Here is a 23,319-nt window from a genome sequence, read left to right as displayed (position 1 = left end):
TCTGCTTCCTAAGTATCTGGGACTACAGGCACGTGCCACCATGCCTAATTTTTAAATTTTTTATTCCCTGTAGAGACAGGGTCTCACTGTGTTGCCTAGGCTGGTCTCAAACTCCTGAGATCAGGTGATCCTCCCACCTCAGCCTCTCAAAGTGCTGCGATTACAGGTGTAAGCCACCGTGCCAGGCCTCTATTCTTCTATCTTTTATCTAACAAATACATGTGGTCACAACCTACTCCAAAGGTCACCTAAGTGTTGGGACACATAATGCTTCCCCTCCTTCCATCAGGACGGAAGAAGGGCACCTACCGGTAATGTTTTTCTTTGACTATGGCATAAATGAGGAACAATGCCAGAGACCCATCCAGCGCGACTGTCAGAATTTCCACAGACACAATGGTTGGATCGAAATAAACCCATCTTGCATCAGCTTTGCCATATTCTTTCCCTAAAGACAAAATCCACGTTGTTACTCAAATGGCAACAGTTTTTATGACAGTCCATGGAAATGACCTTTTTTGCTTTAAGGTGGAGATAAAATGAGTTATCGCCACTCTCTCTGCGTTCTTCACGATGCCTTAGCGGAAGGCAGGAGAAGCCCTGGGACCAAAATGCATTCACCACCTGACACAAGCACTAAGAACAGCAGCCGGTTACAGGTGTCCAATCATTCAGTTTCCAGCATGCTTTCACATACGCGCCCTCCTCAGCCCCACCCTCTTCAATGTAAGTAGCAGAATTTTAAAAGAATTCAACATGGTCAGATTTTGCAAAGACAATCTCCAGTCATGATCTTGGTAAATACATTGTAATTCCTTACTTCAAAATTTCCATATAAATTCTGTAAGTATAATGGAGATGTGGGAAATTTGCTATGAAGGACATGTTTATAAATGACACGTTTATGGCCAGGTATGGTGGCTCATGCCTGTAATCCCAGCACTTTGGGAAGCCGAGGCGGGCAGATCACGAGGTCAGGAGATCAAGACTACCCTGACTAACACAGTGAAACACCGTCTCTACTAAAAATACAAAAAATTAGCCGGGCGTGGTGGCGGGCGCCTGTAGTCCCAGCTACTCCAGAGGCTGAGACAGGAGAATGGCGTAAAACAAGGAGGCGGAGCTTGCAGTGAGCCAAGATCGCGCCACTGCACTCCAGCCTGGGCAACAGAGCGAGACTCCGTCTCAAAACAAAACAAAACAAAAAAAACCATGTTTGTTGGCCAGGCACAGTGGCTCACACCTGTAATCCCAGCACTTTGGGAGGCCAAGGTGGGTGGATCACTTGAGGTCAGGAGTTTGGGACCAGCCCAGCCAATGTGGTAAAACCCTGTCTCCACTAAAAATACAAAATTTAGCTGGGCGTGCTGGCACATGCCAGTAGTCTCAGTTACTTGGGAGGCTGAGGCAAGAGAATCACTAGAACCTGGGAGGCGAAGGTTGCAGTGAGCTGAGATTGCACCACTGCACTCCAGCCTGGGCAACAAGAGCTAGACCCTGTCTCAAAACAACAACACGTTTATTAATAACAGAAGAGAAACTAGGTGCTGAAGGGACAGCGGGCAGCGGGGGGAGGAGAGAGCCCGGACTGCAGAATGAATCAGAGTGGGCAGAGAGGGTCTCCGCCCACAGGGATAGGGGACTCACAATGGCCCTCACACAGTCTCAGCTGTGCTGCTTGGGGAGCCAGTGTGCTCTTAGAGATCCATCCAGACCCATTATCAGAATGGTTTCTTCTCGGGAACACCATGACTCAGAGTCTTTTTAGGGCTGGAATGATGGCCAGGTATTGTAGAGGCCATTAAAAATTATTTAATTATTTTCTTAATGTGTAAAAGTAATACATGCTGGTCCTAAGACCTCAAATGACTACAGTGAAAAAAATGGAAGTGATGACCTTGTCTCCCCCTTTAATACTATCTCGCATTATCCAGAAGAGGTGTGATGGCCACAGAGGAGCCCTTGATCTGCTACTGAGCAGCACACAGCTCTTGTCTCATAAAGGTCAGAGGAAGGATCCCTCGGGGCCTGGGACAAAGGTTTCTAACGAAAGGCTGTCCTAAGACAAAGGACAGTAAGAGGATTAGCTATTTAATGGAGTAACACACAAGGCACGTGCTGAGGGGATGTTCTGTGAGAGGCCACCGAGAGTCAGCAACCTGTCCTTAGCCAACCGTCTGCAGTCTCCTGTGCCCTTCAATAACTAACTGGAAAGCACTGTCATATTGAAACGTTTCTCCCCTAAATTTAAATATACATACAAAAGGTGAAATACACCAGTTAGTGCACTTAAAATCTAATAAAATATCACTTAAGTAAAATGTCAGTTCTTCAGGAATAAAAAGAGATATTGACCAAGTCTTTTTTTTTTTTTGAAAAGGAGTCTCACTGTTGCCTAGCCAGGAGTGCAATGGCACGATCTCGGCTCGCTGCAACCTCCGCCTCCCAGGTTCAAGTGATCCTCCAGCCTCAGCCTCCCAAGTAGCTGGGACTACAGGAACCCACCACCACACCCAGCTAATATTGATTGACCGAGACGGAGTCTCACTCTGTCGCCCAGGCTAGAGTGCAATGGTCAGATCTCAGCTCGCTGCAACCTCCACCTCCTGCGTTCAAGTGATTCTCCTGCCTCAGCCTCCCAGTAGCTAGGATTACAGGCACGTGCCACCATGCCTGGCTAATTTTGTATTTTCAATAGAGATGGGGTTTCACCATGTTGGTCAGGCTGGTCTCAAACTCCCGACCTCAAGTGATCTACCTACCAAAATGCTGGGATTACAGGCTTGAGCCACTGCACCTGGCCTAATTTTTGTATTTTTAGTAGAGACAGGGTTTCACAATGTTGGCCAGGCTGGTCTCAAACTCCTAACCTCAAGTGATCCATCTGTCTCGGCCTCCCAAAATGCTGGGATTACAAGCGTGGGCCACCGTGCCCAGCCTTCAACAAGTCTTTGTTTTAGCATTTGGAAGTGCTGTGGTAGGCCCCAAGAATGCAGCTGCAAGTAGGACCAAATGTCGGCCCTTAGTGGCCCACATTTTAGTGAGGCTGAAAACCAGGCAGTGGTGGCTAGAGAATACGATGGCAGGGAAGTAGCACTGAAGCCAGACTACGAACATCAGGGAAGACTTCCTGGAGGAGGTGTTTTGGTCACTGCCTCTCTTCCCTGTTGGTGAGGGATGGACTTCTGCCTGAGGGCCATGGTGATGGCCGAACACACAACACCCGACACTGGGCAGATGAGATGGAGGAGGTTTATTAGTCACATACACTCATGGCCTAGGGAAGGAGGACATCTCGCCATGCAGGGCCACATAGGGGTCGTACCTGGGAACAGTGATCGGGCAGGGGCCACAGAGGCAGGCTTTGCAGTAACAAGAGGAGGGGGTGGGTTGAGCCCTGGTTCCCGAGAAAGGATGTGATTGGCTTGTTTGGATAATTCTACGGGCAGACTGGTGGGAACTGAAGCCTGCTACTGAGGGGACAAGCAGGCACTGCGCCTGCTCCCCTTGACAGGGGGAGCTATCTGGTTAGGGAACCTTATATGTGGAAGCAGAGTGGGGAGGGAGACTTGCAGTTTGGTCATTTGAGGCCCCCCCTGGATCTCACCAGATATCAAAACAGACATAATACTGAATCCTGGCCAGGCAGGATGGCTCACACCTGTACTCCCGGCATTCTGAGAGGCCGAGGTGGGTGGATCACTTGAGGTCAGGAGTTGAGACTGGCTTGGCTAACAAGGTGAAACCCTGTCTCTATTAAAATACAAAAACTAGCCGGGCATGGTGGTGCACACGTGTAGTTCTAGCTACTAGGGAGGCTGAGGCAGGAGAATCACTTGAACTGGGAGGCAGAGGTTGCAGTGAGCCGACATTGAGCCACTGTACCCCAGCCTGGGAGACAGAGCGAGACTCTGTTTAAAATAAGAAGGAGAAGAAGAAGAAGAAGAAGAAAAAAGCAGACATAATACTGAATCCTAATTTCAGGCCTTATACCACAAGAGGTGACTCCAAATCTGAGTGAAAAATAAGGGTGTTTCAGGGAGGAGCATGTAAAAAGGCCTTGAGCTGAGAATATAATGTGTCTGAATCTACAGACAGTTTAGCAGAGCTGCCGGTGGGGAAGGTTAATGCCTGAGAGGAAGGTAGGGGACAGACAGTAAGGGGCCCTGGAATCCACCAGTCCCTGTGCATCTCCCTGTGGCAGTCCCCCTGGTATCTCCTCTGCTGCTAAACTTTGACCATCTCTTTGCTTATTAAACACTGAAACAATTAAAAGGCAAACAGGAGCATTAGAGAGCCTGATGATGTGATCATTTCCATTGATTCTGTGACTGATAACGGGGCTTAGGTGAGGTTTACAGGGAAAAGATGCAAACTAAGGATCAGGGTAGATTTCCTCAACCAGAGCCATTGTTGTGTCCTCAACCAGAGAGTGGAGACCAGGACACACCGAGTATTCATGACGTTTATGGCCGGCCCTGCATTCCAGTGAAGCCAAGGTCAGAACACAGGTCATCCTCAGAAGGTCCTGCTCTAGACACACAGTATCAGAATCTGCATTTGAGTAAGATGCCCAGGTGATTTGGGGCACTTTGGAGTCTGGGAACTACTACTTGCTTTACATTTTCTACTGGATTTTTACTTTCATGAAAATAAAGGACACCTTCATTAAATGAGTTTTTACTGCGTTTGGTTTTTAGAAATAGGGTATCACCGTGTTGCCCTGGCTAAACTCAAACTCCTGGGCTCAAATAATCCTCCTGCCTCAGCCTCCCAAGTAGCTAGGGCTCCAGGCTCGAGCCACTGCACCCAGCTAGTTTTCACTTCTTTAAGGTGCGTAATGTAAACGTGAAGATGATGGAGAAAGCCTGTGTTAGACATTCGCATTTCATGGGATTGAGCCAAATCTGGGCTGTTTGCTTTCTCTCATGTCAGGCAGGACAGCCAGAGGAGGAGATGTCAGCACAGCATCTGGCAAAGAGAAGAGGATGCTCAGCAGGAGGAGCCATGACTCAGGCTGGCGTTGTCAGCCTCTGGGCTTCACTAGCAATCCTCCAGCAAAGTTTAATGCAGCCGATCAAAAGTGCATAGCTGCATTCAGCTGGGCCCCTGGATCTGAAATGGCTCAACTCTGGTCAAGGGGACTCAGACTCCTTGGCTAGGACTTGAGGCATCAAAGATGACACCTTTTCCTTTGGGAAGTACTAATGAGCCTACTCAATTCTCTAGATGTTTCCTAACACTAGTGGTAAACAGGAGTCCCCCACACAGATCCTAGCTGGAAATGATTTCTGAGTCACGAAAAGAAATGAGATAAACAGGATGGGTGCGGTGTCTCACACCTGTAATCCCAGCACTTTGGGAGGCCGAGGCGGGCAGATCACAAGGTCAGGAGATTGAGACCGTCCTGGCTAACATGGTGAAACCCTGTCTCTACTGAAAACACAAAAAATTAGCCGGGCGTGGTGGCGGGCACCTGTAGTCCCAGCTACTCGGGAGGCTGAGACAGGAGAATGATGGCATGAACCCGGGAGGTGGAGCTTGCAGTGAGCCAAGATCGTGCCACTGCACTTCAGCCTGGGCGACAGAGCGAGACTCCATTTCAAAAAAAAAAAAAAAAGAAATGATGCAAAGTTTCAGAAGCAAAACCTGAAAGCAGTTATCCTGAGAAAGGCAGTGTTATAAAGTGGCAAAAAAAAAAATAACTGTCGGTACTGACACAGTACATGGTAGGACATCGATGCTAATTGACAATGAGCAAGAAGACTTTTGGAAAGGATCTATAAGACCACAAAAAAGTATGTACAATAAAAAGAAAGTTGATATTAAAAGTATGGGAAAAGCACCCAGTTTAAATGCTACGAGTTCTTCCATCTGCACTCACTACCAACATTTTTTTTTTTTTGAAAGGGAGTCTTGCTCTATTGCCCAGGCTGGAGTGCAGAGGTGCGATCTTGGCTCACTGCAAGTTCCGCCTCCCAGGTTCACACCATTCTCCTGCCTTAGCCTCCCGAGTAGCTGGGACTACAGGTGCCTGCCACCATGCCTGGCTAATTTTTTGTATTTTTAGTAAAGATGGGGTTTCACTGTGTTAGCCAGGATGGTCTCCATCTCCTGACCTTGTGATCTGCCTGCCTCGGCCTCCCAAAGTGCTGGGTTTACAGGCGTGAGCCACCGCACCCAGCCACTCACTAGTAACATTTTTTATTTTATGTATTGTTTTTTAGAGATGGACTCTTCCTCTGTCACCTGGGCTGGAGTGCAGTGGTGCAACTGTGGCTCAATGCAACCTTGAACTCCTGGACTCAAAAGATTCTCCCGCCTCAGCCTCCTGAGTAGCTAGGACTACAGGTATGCACCACCACACCTGGCTCATTTAAAAATCTTTTTTTAAAGATAGGGTCTTGCTGTGTTGCCCAGGCTCAAATAGTTTAACATACAGCTTTATTAAGATGTAATTCACATGCCACACAATCTACCTATTTACAGAATTGGTTTTAGTATAATCACAGGTTTGAATCACCACAATCTAATTTTAGAACATTTCATTACCCCAAAAAGAAACCTGTGCCCATTAGCAGTCACTCCTCATTTCCCCCCAACACTCCCACCCCTACCCTCATTCCCAGGCAACCAGTAATCTACAATGTCTCTACAGATTCACCTCTTCTGGACATTTCATATAAATGAAATCATACAATATGTGATAGAGGCATTTATTTGACAGTCACACTTGCAATAAACCTCCTCCAACATTTCAAATGCAAACATTTTTAATTACTTACATAAAGAAGCAATCAAGCCATCGGAATTTGCAACGTTTCCTACTAAAGACAAGTAGACAAAAGGGCCTTCCTAGAGAGGAGAAAATGAAGACATGCTCTAATACAGCATCACAACCACAGGATGGCACCGTAGACACATGGCATTGCCTGGCTCCATCCCCCACCCTTCTCCATGGCTCACATCCTGGCCAGAGCCTGGAAACATCCACACAACCTTGTGGGATGCGATCCTGGGGCCTGGTTACCCGGACCTTGGAAATGGGTATGTCTCACCCTAATGTACAATTAATGTTGCTTTTCAGTGACTGGCATTGTAAAAGCAGAGATGTGTTCTTTTGCGGAAAAAGTGAAATTTTTGCATAGGAGTTTATTGTATTAAATAGAGTAAGCTCTAGATTATTCCAGGGATCTTAAGTCTTTGAGTAGAACCTCACAGAAGTTCACTTTTTTTTTTACCTCAAAAAAATCTAAGATCTTAAAGAGAAAGGCAATCGAGTTTATACCAGCATTGAGCAATCCTCCCCCCTCTCCTATATATGGGCAAGTTTAGGAAGATTTAAAACAGTTACAGTCTACATTTAACATTCAGGTAATAAAATATCTGCAATTACACTTAGTATTTTCCCATCACTGAAGTGCTTCTTTGCCTAAGATTTCTAAAACAAAACAGCTAGAAGCCACTGGGATATCTAATGGTCATGTTGCTCCTTTGAACACATTTTGCTGCTGGTCAATAGAACTTTTTCCTCATTCCTTTTAAACAAAACAATCATTTGTATGACATTAAAACTGGGTCCTGCCTCCCCAGAGGTCACCACTCTCAATCACGTCTCTTTGCAGTTCCCGCAGTGATTTCATAATATACTTACACTATTTCCTTCGACTGCTAGTGGGAAAAGCTATTGTTTCATAGATACTCCTTCCCCTCCCGTTTCCAGTCCTTCGAGTTCCTGATGTATTATTTTATTACTTACCCAAATTTGTAACTTAAAACCTGAAAACCTCAGCTCACTCACTCATCAATGTTGTGCAGTCTCTGGGCTTCTTAACCACGTAAGAGTATGACAGCCTCTACCAGGTTCCCCGCACCCTGTTTCCAACTCTCAATTTCTGTCCAGTTTGCTTGTGCATTGTTAAGACTGATTACATGTCCTTTCTTGTTCTCTAAACATATTTGTCTTCCCTGTTTTATCTGTAACTGGATTCTACAAGCTGAAAAGCCAATTAACAGTACAATGTTGTGATTATGGAAACAGCGTTCACTGTAATAGGCCACAATTTCTTTCCTTAGGGATCCCACATCCTGACTCCTGTGTCATTTAAGGATAATGCTACAAATGAAAAATCCTTTTTTTTTTTTTTTTTTTCCTGAGATAGTCTCATTCTGAAGCATAGGCTGGAGTGCGGTGGTGCGATCTCTGCTCACTGCAACCTCCACGTCCTGAGTTCAAGCAACTCTCCTACCTCAGCCTCCTGAGTAGCTGAGATTACAAGTGCCCGCAATCATGCCTGGCTAATTTTTGTGTTTTTAGTAAGGATGCGGTTTCCCCATGTTGGCCAGGCTGGTCTCGAACTCCTGACCTCAGGTGATCTGCCCTCCTCGGTCTCCCAAATTGCTGGGATTACAGGCGTTGGCCACCGCGCCTAGCCCAAAATATCCTTTCTTCATGAATTTCTCAAAATCATGCTACATTTTAGTTTGCTTCATATTTGGGCCATGACTTTCTTATGTTTATTCTACAGTTTATAATTACCTTTTTTTTTCTGATTCAGAAGAGACCTTTCTCCCCATCTCATGAAATCTTCCAGCTTTTTACTGATTTTAATCTCTGAACAGAGGCTTTGAGGTTGGTTTATTTTGTCTTGTTTTGGCACTCTTTGCAAGTCGCTTAATTGGTAAATGTGGTTTATCTGAGTATATGTAAAAGTCGGTTTTTTTTTTCTTTTTGAGACAGAATCTCGCTCTGTCGCCCAGGGTAGAGTGCAGTGGTGTGATCTTGGACTTGGTTCACTGCAACCTCCGCCTCCTGGGTTCAAGCGATTCCAGTGCCTCAGCCTCTCAAGTAGCTGGGACCACAGGCATGTGACACTACACTCAGCTAATTTTTGTCATTTTTGGTACAGATGGGATTTCACCATGTTAGCCAGGCTGGTTTCAAACTCATGGCCTCAAGTGATTTGCCTGCCTCGGCCTCCCAAAGTGCTGGGATTACGGTGTGAGTCACTGTGCCAGGCTCCAAAAATCATATCCTTTAAAGGACATTTTAAAAAATCATATGAGACAAATAGCTGTGTTTATAAACAAATAAGTACTCCCCAGTCCACTTACTTTGCAACACTTTATTCTTACCATCCAATTTTTTTATTTTTAGCAGAACCATAGGGTGAAATCCATACCACTTCCTTGCTTTGGCTTGAGAATTTTCTAGACAAAGCACATCCACTGGGCTGGCCAGTGGGGCAATGGGGCTGGGCTGAATTTGACCCTCTCTAGGCCTCAGGCCATCTATCTGTAAGATGAAGGACTCCTTCCTATAGATTGTGAATCTCATCCTAAAACTAAATGCAACCTCCACTGGCGACCTCTTCTACTGGACCCATTAGTAAGACGTGGAGTCTGACACTAGATTGCAGACCTTTCCCCAGAAGCAACTCTGGGTAAGAGCAAGATGGGGAACTGGAAATCGGTAACATGCAGGAACCTATGAGTCTATAACAAGTTCGTTTCCTTTTACATCTACCTGTTGAAGTTCTACTCATTTTTCAAATCCCAGCCCCAACTCCCTGCTTCAAGAAACCTTCTTTGACCTCCTAGTGAGAATTAATGTCTCACTCTCCTGAAACTCCCATGTGACTAAGTTTGTTTCTGTAACCAGCAGCTATCTGCTCGCTATGAATCCCCAGCTCCCATTGGATCACACATCATTGGGATCTGGAGTACTGTCATTTCTATCTCAGAATCCCCAAGAAACATGGCATTTGTGTTCAGTGTTTGCTAACCTTGAATTAAGTTCATACAACAAATTACTTATAAAGGATGCCCTGATGAGGCTTTTAGAATACCCTATTTTTTACTGTATTAATGTCCTAAATGTAAAGATAGCATAATACAAATCAAGTGTAACGAATATTCATGCCTTCAAATGCTGATCAGATGTCACCTCCTCCAGGAAGCAAGATTGTACTATTCTCCTGCTGGGAGGTCGGTGCCCTCCTACACAGAAACCTGCTCACTTGTCTCTTCCCAAAACTGCCAGTTCTCTGAGTGCCAATTCTTTGTCTTGTATCTCTATATTCCAAACGGCTAACACACAGTACATGCTAATAATCATTTCCTAAAAGAAATAAAAAGGAGAATAGAAAACAAGACAGTTAAAAATGGTAATCTGATTAGAAAATGGGTAAAAGAAATGAATAGATATCTCACTGGAAAGTACATAAAGATGGCAAATAAGCACATGGAAAGATGTTCAACCTCGTTAGCCACCAAGGAAACACACCTTCAAACCACAGGGAGGTATCACTGCATAAACTATCAGAATGGCGAAAATAAGGCTGGGTGCGGTGGTCCACACCTGTAATCCCAGCACTTTCGGAGGCCTAGGCGGGCGAATCATGAGGTCAGGAGTTCGAGACCAGCCTGGCCAACACGGTGAAACCCCACCTCTGCTAATAATACAAAAAAATTAGCTGGGTGTGGTGGTGTGTGCCTGTAGTCCCAGCTACTTAGGAGGCTGAGGCAGGAGAACTGCTTGAACTGGGAGGCGGAGGTTGCAGTGAGCTGTGATTGTGCCAATGCACTCCAGCCTTTGCGACAGAGTAAAACTGTGTCAAAAAAAGAAAGGGAAAGGGAAAAGGAAAGGGAAAGGGAAAAGGAAAGGGAAAGGGAGGAAGGGAGGAAAGAAGGGAGGGAGGGAAGGAGGGAGGAAGGAAGGAAGGGAAGGAAGGAAAGGAAGGAAAGGAAAGGAAGGGAGAAAAGGAAGGGAGAAAAGGAAGGAAGGGAAGGAAGGAAGGCAAAAATAAAAAATAGTGGCAACATCAAATAGTGGTAAGGATGTAGAAAAACGGAAACAAACACACATTTCTGAAGAGATAGAAGCGGTACAGTCACTAAAAAAAACTAGAGTTTGGCAGTTTCTTCTAAAACTAAATATGCAATGACCATATGACCCAGCAATTCCACATTTGGGTATTTCTCCCAGAAAAATAAAAACTTATGTTTATACAAAAACAGGTACACGAATGTTCATAGCAGCTTTATTTGTGGTAACTAAAAACTGATGTTCTTCAAAAAGCCGATCCCAAAAGATTACATAGTGATTACATTCATTTTTATTTCTGTATTTATTTTATGAGACACAGTTTCGCTCTGTTGCTCAGGCAAGAGTGCAGTGGCTTGATCTTGGCTCACTGCAACCTCCACCTCCCATGTTAAGGGATTCTCGTGCCTTAGCCTCCTGAGTAGCTGGGATTACAGGCATGCACCACCACGCCCTCCTTAATTTTTGTATTTTTAGTAGAGATGGGGTTTCAGCATGTTGGCCAGGCTGATCTCGAACTCTTGACCTCAAGTGATCCACCTGCCTCAGCCTCCCCAAGTGCTGGGATTACAGGCTTGAGCCACCATGCCCGGCTCTGTGGTTACATTTATGTAACAATTTTCTGAAATGATAGATTTTAGAAATGGAGGACATTATTAGTGGTTGCCAGGGGTTAGGGGATGGAGGTGTGGGGTGGGGGGATGTGTAGTTATAAAAGGAAAACACTAGGGATCCTTGTAGTGCTGGAACTATTCAGTACCTGGACTGTTGTGGTTGATATGCGAATCTACCCAGTTGATAAAATTATATAGAACTTAATACACACACACACACCTCCACACACAAAAAAACTGAGAAGTCTGAAAAAGATCAGTGGACTCTATCAATGTCCATACGATGGTTATATTATACTATAGTTTTACAAAATGTTTGGTACCAAAATTATCAAAATAGAAAATAACTTTTTCTTTTTTTAGACAGAGTCTTGCTCCCTAGGCAGGAGTGCAGTGGTATGACCTTGGCTCACTGCAACCTCCGCCTTCTGGGTTCAAGCAATTCTCCTGCCTTAGCCTCCTAAGTAGCTGAGATTACAGGTGCCCACCACCATGCCTGGCTAATTTTTTGTATTTTTAGTAGAGACGGAGTTTCGCCATGTTGGCCAGGCTGGTCTCGAACTCCTGACCTCAGGTGATCCACCTGCCTTGGCCTCCCAAAGTGCTGGGATTACAGGTGTGAGCCACTGCACCCGGCCAAAGATAATTTTTTAAAAACCCACCAAAATGTTACCATCGTGGAAACCTGGGAAAAGTAAACAAGGGACCTCTGTATTATTTCTTACAACTGCATGTGAATCTACAATACCTCAAAAAAAGTTAATTAAAGAAACAGAGAAAGACATGGGATAAAGAGTACCATGACTAAGTGAATGGGCTTTTTTTTTTGGCAACTGTTAGGACTTAAAAAAAAAATTTATAATAGGCCAGGTTTTGGCCTCAGAGGGCTTATTGTCTAGTTGGATTAACAATGACTTCCAATTCAATAAAGGTTGGAGGAAGGTGAGGGAGCTGTAGTTGGGACAGTGAGGAAAGATTCCAGAGGGAGGCAGGCCTAGAGCTGGGCCTGGGTGGGCAGGCTGAGAGGTGAAGCACAGGGATGGAGCCCAGAGGACGGTATGAGGCCCGTGGGTCCAGCTTTTGCCCTGCTCAGCCCTGTGGCACAAACAGTGGTGCTCAGGGGTACTGTGTACATTAACAATGTGTGCAGCCATCGCCACCATTTCTAGGACTCTTCATCTTCCAAAACTAAAACAATGTGCCCACTAAACACGAATTCTCCATTTCTTCCCTCTCTCAGCCCAACACCCAGCACTGTACTTTGTGCATCTATGACTCTGACTATTTTAGATAACTCGTATAAATGAAATGAGACCAAACATTCATGCTTAGCCTTACAACGGTGATATGCTCTGAGAAAAGCATCATTAGACAGTTTTGTCATTGTGTGGACATCATAGAGTGTATTCACACAAACCTAGGTTGTGTAACGCTTACCTCACATGTAGGCTATATGGATAGCCTTTTGCTCCTGGGTTACAAACCTGTACAGCATTACTGTACTGAATACTGTAGCAAATTATAACACAATGGTAAGTATTTGTGCATCTAAACATAGAAAAGGTAATGCATTGCACTACAACATTATGACAGCTATGACGTCTCTAGGCATTAGGAATTTTTCAGCTCCATCATAATCTTAAGGGACAACCGTGGTATATTCCGTCCCTTATTGACTGAAACGTCTTTACGCAGTGATGACTGTATTTGTCCTTTCATGTCTGGCTTATTTTACTTAGCATAGCGTCTTCTAGGTTCACCCATGTTGTAGCATGTGTCAGAATTTTGTTCCTTTTTAAGACTGAATCATATTCCACTGTATGTAGGCACTGCATTGTGTTTATTCATTTGCTGATGGACCTTTAGGTTGTTTCCATTTTGGAGTTATTGTGGCTCATAAGTCTGCTGCTATGAACACTGGTTTGCAAGTATCTGTTCGAGTGCCTGGTTTCAATTCCTTTGGGTGTATATGTAGAAGTAGAATTGCTGGAACTTAAGGTAAATGTTTAGCTTTCTGAGGAGCTCCCACACAGCTTTCTGCAGCGCTGGCACCGTTTTGCATTCCCACCAACAATTCTCCACATTCTTGGCCAACACTTGTTATTTTCCTTTGTTGTTATTGTTTTTAACAGTAGTCATCCTAATGGGTGTGAAGGAGTATCTCACCGTGGTTTTGATTTGCATTTCCCCCAATGACTGCCTAGTGATGCTAAACATATTTTCATGTACATATTGACCTCTTTGGAGGAATTTCTATTCAAATCCTTTGTCTGCCTTTGAGGTTTTTTTCATTGTTAAGAATGTAAGTTTTAAAATGGAGATATCATCACTTGGAATTTGAAACCAGTGGGCTAGACTGCCCCATGGGCAAGATTAACCAATAATTCTGCTTAAGTCAAAGCATTTGGTAAAGCAGAGGAGGGGCCATTTTCATAAGAATCTGAGAAGAAGATCTGCGCACCCATCATGAGGGCAAAGGGTCTGAAGTGAATCTTAAGTCCCCCCTCCCCTGCTGCCTGGTAACCTCCTCTTCGGTCTTTAAAAACCCAGTGAAACCCCAGTTCCCTCCTCGGTGCCCCCTCTAGGCCTGGACAGAGTCTTATCACTCACCAGACTGCATGACAATGACTTGTTTCCCTCTCTACTTTCCCCACTAGTAAAGCTCCTTAAGGGTGGGCCAAGGTTGATTACATGCAATACACACCAAATACACATACAATCCCAGGCTGATTCTCCAGACTTTCCACAGCTATCCCTGAATCATGTAGTATTAGCTGGGCCACCTAATTCCTTAGTTCTTCTTATTTTTCAGTGATAGCAGAGATGACATGGGTCCAGAGGTGTGACTTGCAAAAGTCCTTGGCTGAAACATTCAGTATATAAAGAAAATGCTCTCATGTGATTTAAAAAATAGGACCCACTGCAGACATGGGCAGGTCTGGTGGGTCAGTGTGCACTGGCACTGTCTAAATAGCAGGTCATGCTTTGCCGGGAAGGGGCAGTGGTTCTACACGAGGACATTGCCCTTGTGTTTTAGGTAAAAAGGGAGCCAAACAGACCAACAAACACTTGGCTTTTCTTCATGAAGTAGGTCATACACCAGTAGCAACTCTCTGATTCTTCCCTCAAACAACTCTAGGAGGTGGTATCCCTTCCCTATATCATCACACTGTCCGCTCCCACTGCAGCCCATGCCAATCCTGCTGCATCCCACCCCAGGAAGGTCAATCAGATGAAAGTCAGAAAAAGCACATGGTGAAAAGGGGTGAGCGTGTCCATATCAGAGTTCCAGGTGACATCTCTGAAGGTTCCGTGATTCTGAGACTGGCTGGCTCTTACCCTAACAGAACTCACAAATATAAATCAGCAAACACAGGCTCACCACTTTAGGCTGTACCATCCACAGCTGACTCTCATCAATAACAGATTCCATGCAAAAACAAACAAACTAGGTGTGGGAGGCAGAGGCCCCAGCTTCAGAATGAGACCTGCTATTATGGTGTTAAAGATTATAAAGGCCGGGCATGGTGGCTCACACCTGTAATCCCAGCACTTTGGGAGGCTGAGGCGGTCAGATCACCTGAGGTCAGGAGTTCAAGATCAGCCTGGCCAACATAGTGAAACTCCGTCTCTACTAAAAATACAAAATACAAATATTAAAAAATACAAAAAAATTAGTCAGGCATGGTGGCACATGCCTGTAGTCCCAGCTACTCAGGAGGCTGAGGCACAAGAATCGCCTGAACCCGGGAGGTGGAGGTTGCAGTGAGCCAAGATCGTGTGTGCCTGTGCCTGGGTGACAGAGTGAGACTCCGTCTTAAAAAAAAAAAAAAAAGACCATTCAGGGGCTTTTGAATGAAATCTGCTCTAACCACACAAAGACCTAAGATCAAAGCCACTGAAAACACTACTATTTGCCAGGCACCAAAATTATCTGTAGAATTGTAGAGAATGGAGACAGATATAGTTCCTCCTGTGAATTCATGCTTTATATTAAATGAACTGTACAGTGCTTTTTTCTTCTCCCTTAAAATTGTTTTTATGTTAAATAACCAAATAAACATGGAAAGTTATCAGCTTCAAAGTCTTTAACCACAATGTATGATCGAGATCCAGCCATCTGGAACTAAGATTCACGTTTGAGCTCCATAAGCACTGAGGATCTAAGGATCAGATGAAAGGTGCCTAGTCAACAGCAAAGGACCACATGCAGGATGTTGCTGTAATTGGGAAGGCAGGGCTCCACTAGGTGTTAGGCGAGATATGGTTAAGCTTGAGCAAAAAGTACAACAGACTATTTCTTTCTTTTTTTCTTTTTCTGTCATTTCTATGATAACACGAACGGCAGGCACCTGTCCCTGAAGAAGACCTGACTTTATTTAGAGACAGACTTACTACATAAAGGTAAAGTGACATGAGGTCCAGATCACTTTCCAGTACTTCAGCAATAACAATGAAAAAGGGAGGGAGGGAAGGAGAAAAAGAGAAGAAAAAGTGACAGATGGGCAAGTGCAGCAAAACTTGAAAATGTAGAATCTGCTCACTGATACTGTACTAGTCTCTCTACATCTGTGAAAGCTTGAAACTGTTCACAGTAAAACTTAATTTTAAAAAGATACATAGGTTTACACCTGTAATCCCAGCACTTTGGGAGACTGAGGCAGGTGGCTCACAAGGTCAAGAGTTCAAGACTAGCCTGACCAACATGGTGAAACCCCATCTCTACTAAAAATACAAAAACTAGCTGGGCGTGGTGGCACGCACCTGTAATCCCAGTTACTTGGGAGGCTGAGGCAGGAAAATCGCTTGAACCCAGGAGACAGAGGTTACAGTGAGTAGAGATGGTGCCACTGCACTCCAGGCTGGGTGACAGAGCGAGACTCTGTCACAAAAACAAACAAACAAACAAAACAACATCAAAAACATTAGTTGGGTGCAGTGGTGTGTACCTGTAGTCCCAGCTACTCAGGAGACTGAGGTGGGAGGATCAGTTGGGCCCAGCAGTTCAAGGCTGCAGTGAACCATGATTGCACCACTGTACTCGGGCCTGGAGGACAGAGAGAGACCCTGCTTCTTAAAAAAAAAATGGTTGGGGGGATACATAGCAACTTGTCAAATTCCAATATGGTACCACTAGAGAAAGCCAGTCTCAGCGCTTGGTGCTACACCTGTAAGGGATCAGAGAAGGGCACTCCTTGCATTTCTGGACTCCAGACTCAGGATCCTGCAGTTGCAGGGGCTCCCTGCCTTCATGCTAGAAACAGGCGAGCAGAGGACTCAGACCACAGTGGTTACAAGAAACACAGCACCTGAGGTTCCAGACAGCCTGAGGCTTAGCTCCTCCAGGACCCTCTCCAGACCCAAAGCGTCCTGGGTGTCCTGGTCTGGATCAGCCTAAATGAGCACAGGCAAAAAGCAACAGAGATCTGCAGCATGTGTCAGGCAGGGCACACCTCAAAAGCAAGCAGTTTGCCACCTCCTTCCCCGCAGATGCGCATTTGTATCAGACACACTGGTGTTTCAGCACTCAACAGTACTTGAGTTGCCTGATTATTCAGGTCTCAATAAACCACAGTGCAAACCTGCTTACTTCTCTCTCCATCTTCTGCTCTCCTGCAGGCAAAAGATACTTGAATAACACTGCACCTCGGTTCCCAGCCACAGGAGACTCAGAATGCCCTCCCTCCCCACCCCCCACACACACGTGCACGGACACACACGCCCGTGCACAGGCGCGCGCACACACACATGCATGCACGCACGCTAACCAGGGGAGGTGGACTTCAACCTGGTGAGAGGTGCTGAAACTCAATGTACCTCCTCACAGGAACCAATGGGAATGTTCATATAAGTTTGGCGCCGTGTTGAGGGTTAAAATAAACAGTAGCACAAAAAGGATGAAGAGTGAGGAGAGTTGATGGCCGTGACCAGAATAGAAAGGAAAAAACTCCCACTATTCACATATTTTCTTGTGCCCTCTTGGTAAAGGACCAGGCATCAAAATGCCAGCTCTGGATGATACATGCTGAGCAAATTCTTTCTTGTCCATTTAGGACTGCAGAGGAGCTGCCCAGAATCAGGCTTTTGCTCCCTCTGATCAGAGGCCTTTTCTCCTCCCTAAACCAATGTCTGCAGTGCCCACAACGCCTATGGCACGAAGATATTTCAGTGGATTTTTCTTTACTCTTCTGATATTTCTTCTGGTGGTATACCTTTTAAAATTTTACCTTAAAAAAAAAATTATATAAGCCCAGGAATTCAAGATGGGCCTGGGCAACATGTGAAACCCCATCTCTACAAAAAATACAAAATTAGCTGGGTGTGGTGGCGTGCGCCTGTAGTCCCAGGTGGGTAAGGTGGAAGGACCACTTGAGCCCAGGAGGTCGAGGCTGCAGTGAGATGAGACTGTGCCACCGAACTCCAGCCTGGGCAACAAAGCAAGACCCTGTTAAAAAAACAACAACAACAACAACATATGACTGGGTGCAGTGGCTCATGCCTGTAACCCCAGCACTTTGGGAGGCCCAGGTGGGTAGATCACAATGTCAGGAGATGGAGACCATCCTGGCCAACATGGTGAAACCCTGTCTCTACTAAAAATACAAAAATTAGCCAGGCATGGTAGCATGCACCTGTAGTCCCAGCTACTCGGGAGGCTGAGGCAGGAGAATTGCTTGAATCCGGGAGGCGGAGGTTGCAGTGAGCCGAGATCGCGCCACCACACTCCAGCCTGGCAACAGAGCGAGACTCCATCTCAAAACACAAAACAAAACAAAACAAAACAATCCCACAAGACAAACAAGTAAAAATATCTATGATACATGTTTAAAAAAACCCAAAAAACTATAAAAAGGTACAAAGCAAAGAATAAAAGCCTCTCTCCCTCCTGACTCCCAATCACATTTCCCAGAGATGACCACTGTTAAATTCCATGGTAGCCTTCAAGACATATTTCAGGTTTATATTAATAAGCACTTATAAATATTTAAAATATTTTCTCCCTGCTATGAATTTTCCCACTATTAACCCAGAGGGTGATGAGGAAAATTTCATAATACTTATTTAAGTTCCACATATCAAAAAATGTGGTTTAAAAAATACAGGAAAGTTCCTACTGGACATATGTTATATAACATAACTGAACTATACTTAGTTGAGCTAACAAAATCAGCTTAAAAATTAAAATGTATTACAGCAAATAAAGAAAGGCCAGTCTCATTTTTCTCTTAAGATGTCCAGGCATGTAATTTTTTTTTTTTTTTTAAGATGGTCTCGTTCTGTTGCCCAGGCTGGAGTGCAGTGGCGTGATCTCGGCTCACTACAACCTCTGCCTCCTGGGTTCAAGCAATTCTTCTGCCTCAGCCTCCCAAGTAGCTGGGATTATAGGCACACGCCACCACGCCTGGCTAATTTTGATATTTTTAGTAGAGACAGGTTTTCACCATGTTGGCCAGACTGGTCTCAAACTCCTGACCTCAGGTGATCTGCCTGCCTCGGCCTCCCAAAATGCAGGGATTACAGGGGTGAGCCACCACGCCCGGCCCAGGCATATAAGGATTTTAACAACATATTTTATAGACTTAAAGACAGCTATAAGCCAAAGCTCAGATCAAACAAATCATTAAGTTATGCCAGCTACTTCCATTGATAATTAAATATCCAATTTAAAGAGCATGCTCAATTTACTCATTCTAATCCTTAAGGAAAAATTTAGCTGAAAAAGTTCTTACAGAAATAAAAAGAACACATACTGAGGCTGAGTATGTATTTGAATGTATCTGTTTTTTGTTGTCAGTATGTTTGAATGAAGACCTAGAGAAAACAGGGCAACATTCACTTTCAAGAGTGGGAGAATGAAGTAGAGCAGGAATAGAATCAGTATATAAATCCTGTCAACATTTATTAGCATTTGCAAATCGGACTCACAAAACCTCAGCCTAATCAGACTGGATTTTTGCACGTCATGGCAACAGCATACATCATTGTTTCTGGAGGGATCAGCTGCAGCAGCCTCCTACGGTCCTTTGGTGACAAGGCTTTAATGACTCCATAAATGTATGCTGCCCAGCTGCTGCCTGCTTAATGAGACGACCATTTCCACTTGAGGGAACCTGCTCAGCAGCCAGTTGTCCCCTAACATTCACAGGAGACCACGCTGGTCTCTTTCAGAACTACCAGGATCAAAGAGTTACACGAGTTCTATGGTTCCTACAACATAGCAGTATACTGTTTGATTTAGGACTTGAAACACTTTTCTCTCTTTTCAAGAATATACCCTTCTCTGCCAGAAGGTTGTTACTTCTCAGATTAAAGATGTGAAAGGAAACCTTCCAAGGCTCATCTTAATTGGACAAATACATCATCACTTTAGTACACAGGGATTGGATGACAAAAGCTAATCCAGGTATGGAATATGGCAAGGAGGAATCACTAAGAGGATGGAGGAGAGAATTACATTTACTGAACTCTAGCAAGTGCCAGGTGCCTTACATCCTTGCCATTCAAATACAGTCAATGAATCACAGCCTGGCAATCACTTGGGAGCTGGTTACCACTGCAGAATCTCGGATGATCCCCGGATGATTTGTGTGCATGGTCAAGCTTGAGAAGCACCGCGCTAAGTTATAAGGTTTTATTTAATTCTCACAGTCCTTTGAAGAAAACATTATTTACATACTTCACAGGTAAGAAAACTAAGACAGAAAGTTTCCTTCCTTCTTTTCCTCCTCATTACAGAAAGGATTTGCAGGGGAAAGGGGCATGCCCAAGTTTCTGAGTTGGTTATCGGGAAAGCTGGCATTCAAGGGTGCACCTACTGCACCCAAAGGCCTGTGCTCTTTCCACCTTCCCCCACCGCCCCAGGCTCCTTGAATGATGGTCAGACTCCACCTAGAACCGTGTTTAGGAACTGGTGCTGCATGCCCGCATTCATCCATTCATCCATTTATTTATTGAGCTAGAGTCTTGCTCTGTCACCCAGGCTGGAGTGCAGTGGTTATCATCTCGGCTTACTGCAACTTCCACCTCCCAGGTGCAACCAATTATCATGCCTCAGCCTCCCAAGTAGCTGGGATTACAGGTGTGCACTGCCACACCTGGCTAAGTTTTTGTATTTTTAGTAGAGACGGGGTTTCATCATGTTGGCCAGGCTGGTCTTGAACTCCCGACCTAAGGTGATCCGCCCACCTCAGCCTCCCAAAGTGCTGGGATTACAAGCCTGAGCTCACACCTGGATTCCCAGCACCTTGGGAGGCCGAGGAGGGTGGATCACGAGGTCAGGAGATCGAGACCATCCTGGCCAACATGGTGAAACCCTGTCTCTACTAAAAATACAAAAAAAAAATTAGCGGGGCATGGTGGCAGGCACCTGTAGTCCCAGCTACTCAGGAGGCTGAGGCAGGAGAATGGCATGAACCTGGGAAGCGGAGCTTGCAGTGAGCTGAGATCACACCACTGCGCTCCAGCCTGGGTGACGGAATGAGACTCCATCTCAAAAACAAAAACAAAGAACAAAAAACAAGCCTGAGCCACCGCACCAGGCCTGGTACTGCATTTGAAAATGCAACCTGTGGCATGTATGAGGGTGAGTGGTAAGTTTCAGTCATATATGTCTATCAGAATGACTAAAAACAAAAGTAAAAACCACAAAAATGCTAAGTGCTAGTGAGGCAACAGGAACTCTCACACACTGCTAGTGGGAACGCACAATGGTACGGCCACCACAGAAAGCAGGTTGGCAGTTTCTACTAAAATGAAAGAATCCCACTCCAAGGCCTTGGCCTAGGAGAAAGGAAAATATGCCCACACAGACTTGGATGCAGGTATCTATTAGCAGCATTATTTGTAATAGTCAAAAACTAGGAACAACCCATTTGTTCGTTAACTGATAAATGAATTGAGATACATCCACAGACTGGAACACTACACAGCAACTTATGTTAAATAAAGACTTTGTATGTATGATTTCATTTTTATAAAATTACAGGAACAGCAAAACTTTAAAGACAGAAGGCAGATGGGTGTTTGTTGGGGCTGGTGATGGGGACTGGGATCCTCTTCAAAGGGACATGAGAAAACTTTTACTAGAAGCGTGATGGAAACGTTCTGTACTGTGATTGCAAGGGTGGTTACACAACTCTACACAATCACTCAAATTCACCAAACTGTACACAGAATGGGTGAGTTTTATTATACTTAAATTATAACAATAAAGCTGGAGGGAGGAAAAGGGGAATTTACACAAGTGGCTGGTAACTATATAAACACAGGTATATCTCAACAGCTTTCACTATAGTAACAATAATCAGTCTAAACACAAAGGAAAGGCCAGGCGTAGTGGCTCATGCCTGTAATTCCAGCACTCTGGGAGGCCCAGGCGGGTGGATCACTTGAGGCCAGGAGTTTGAGACCAGCCTGGGCAACATGGCAAAACCCCTTCTCTACTAGAAACACACACTAAAATTAGCTGGGCATGGTGGCACATGCCTATCATCCCAGCTACTTGGGAGGCTGAGGCAGGAGAACTGCTTGAACCCAGGAGGCAGGGACTACGATGAGCTGAGATCGTGCCACTGCACTCCAGCCTGGGCGACAGAGGGAGACTCTGTCTCAAAAAATTAAATTAAATTAAATAAAACAAAATACAAAGGAGAAATACAGTAGCAATGAAAATATAAAATGTTTTGAAATAAACTTTAAGAGACTATAACAGAAGATTTAAACAAATTGCAATCTACCCAGTTCTTAGAAGGCAGACTGTATTATAAAAATATCATTTAATCTCAAACTAATCTGTAAAGCTAAGAAAACCACAATCAAAATACCAAGTATTAGAACTTGGCAAAGTGAAATTATTTTTTATTTTTGAGACAGGATCTCACTCTGTTCCCCAGGCTAGAGTGCAGTGGCACGATCTCGGCTCACTGCAACCTCTGCCTCCCAGGCTCAAGCGGTTCTCCTACCTCAGCCTCCCAAATAGCTGGGATTGCAGGTGCAGGCTACCGCACGCCTGGCTAATTTTGGTACACACCCAGTCAGCAAAGTGAATTTAAAAGTACATTTGGAAGGATATATCATAAGTTTTAAAGTGTTTAAAAAAGAATAGTAGGGAGAAATTTGCTTTATCAGATATTGAACTACATTATAGTGCTGAAATTTTCAATATCTGATAAAACAGTGGCTAGAACTGGAACCAAAAGATTCATAAAACAGAACTAAATTCAAAAATCCCCAAACATATCTATGCATATAAAATACTACAGTATATGATAAAGGTGGCATTTCAAATAAGTGGGGAAAGAATGGATTAGTCAATAAAGGGGGTTGACAACACTTTCTTGCCCTTTCTCCCCAAAAGCATAATAAAGTGTGGGTGAAACTGTACTAATACATGAACACCTCTTATAGATCATTAAGGAAAAGACAAACATCCCCATTGAAAAACAGGCTTATAGAAGGAGGATCCCAAGATCTACGCCCCAGAATCTCGTCCCAAAGCCTAGCACCAAAACAGCAAAGCAGTCCTCCTTCAAGAAAACTGAAGGCACCCGGGCATGGTGGCTCACGCCTGTAATCTCAGCACTTTGGGAGGCCCAGGCAGGCAGATCACGAGGTCAGGAGTTCGAGACCAGCCTGACCAACACAGTGAAACCCTGTCTCTACTAAAAATACGAAAATTAGCCGGGCATGGTGGCACGTGCCTGTAATACCAACTACTCGGGAGGCTGAAGCAGAAGAATCACCTGAACCTGGGAGGCGGAGGTTGCAGTGAGCCAAGATCATGCTATTGCACTCCAGCCTGGGCAAGAGAGTGAGACTTCGTCTCAAAACTCCTCCATGGCCAAGCACACATCAGACAGCGAGAGCTGCCCGCCGTGCCTG

General features: G+C 44.8%; 1 protein-coding gene across 2 annotated transcripts in view; it reads right to left on the bottom strand.

The window, feature by feature from the left end:
- Window positions 1–23,319, bottom strand: part of EBPL (emopamil binding protein-like) — a 30,376-nt gene that overhangs the window by 2,030 nt on the left and 5,027 nt on the right. For both annotated transcript variants that reach the window (XM_011988779.1, XM_011988780.1), the window contains exons 2-3: window positions 6,786–6,855; window positions 310–448 (exon numbers count right to left, since the gene is read on the bottom strand). In XM_011988779.1, the coding sequence (XP_011844169.1) occupies window positions 310–448; window positions 6,786–6,855 (209 nt within the window). The remainder of the gene's footprint in view (window positions 1–309; window positions 449–6,785; window positions 6,856–23,319) is intronic.

Source organism: Mandrillus leucophaeus, unplaced genomic scaffold (assembly GCF_000951045.1).
Source record: "Mandrillus leucophaeus isolate KB7577 unplaced genomic scaffold, Mleu.le_1.0 Scaffold338, whole genome shotgun sequence".
NCBI lineage: Eukaryota > Metazoa > Chordata > Mammalia > Primates > Cercopithecidae > Mandrillus > Mandrillus leucophaeus.
This window is presented reverse-complemented; position numbering and strand designations above follow the sequence as displayed.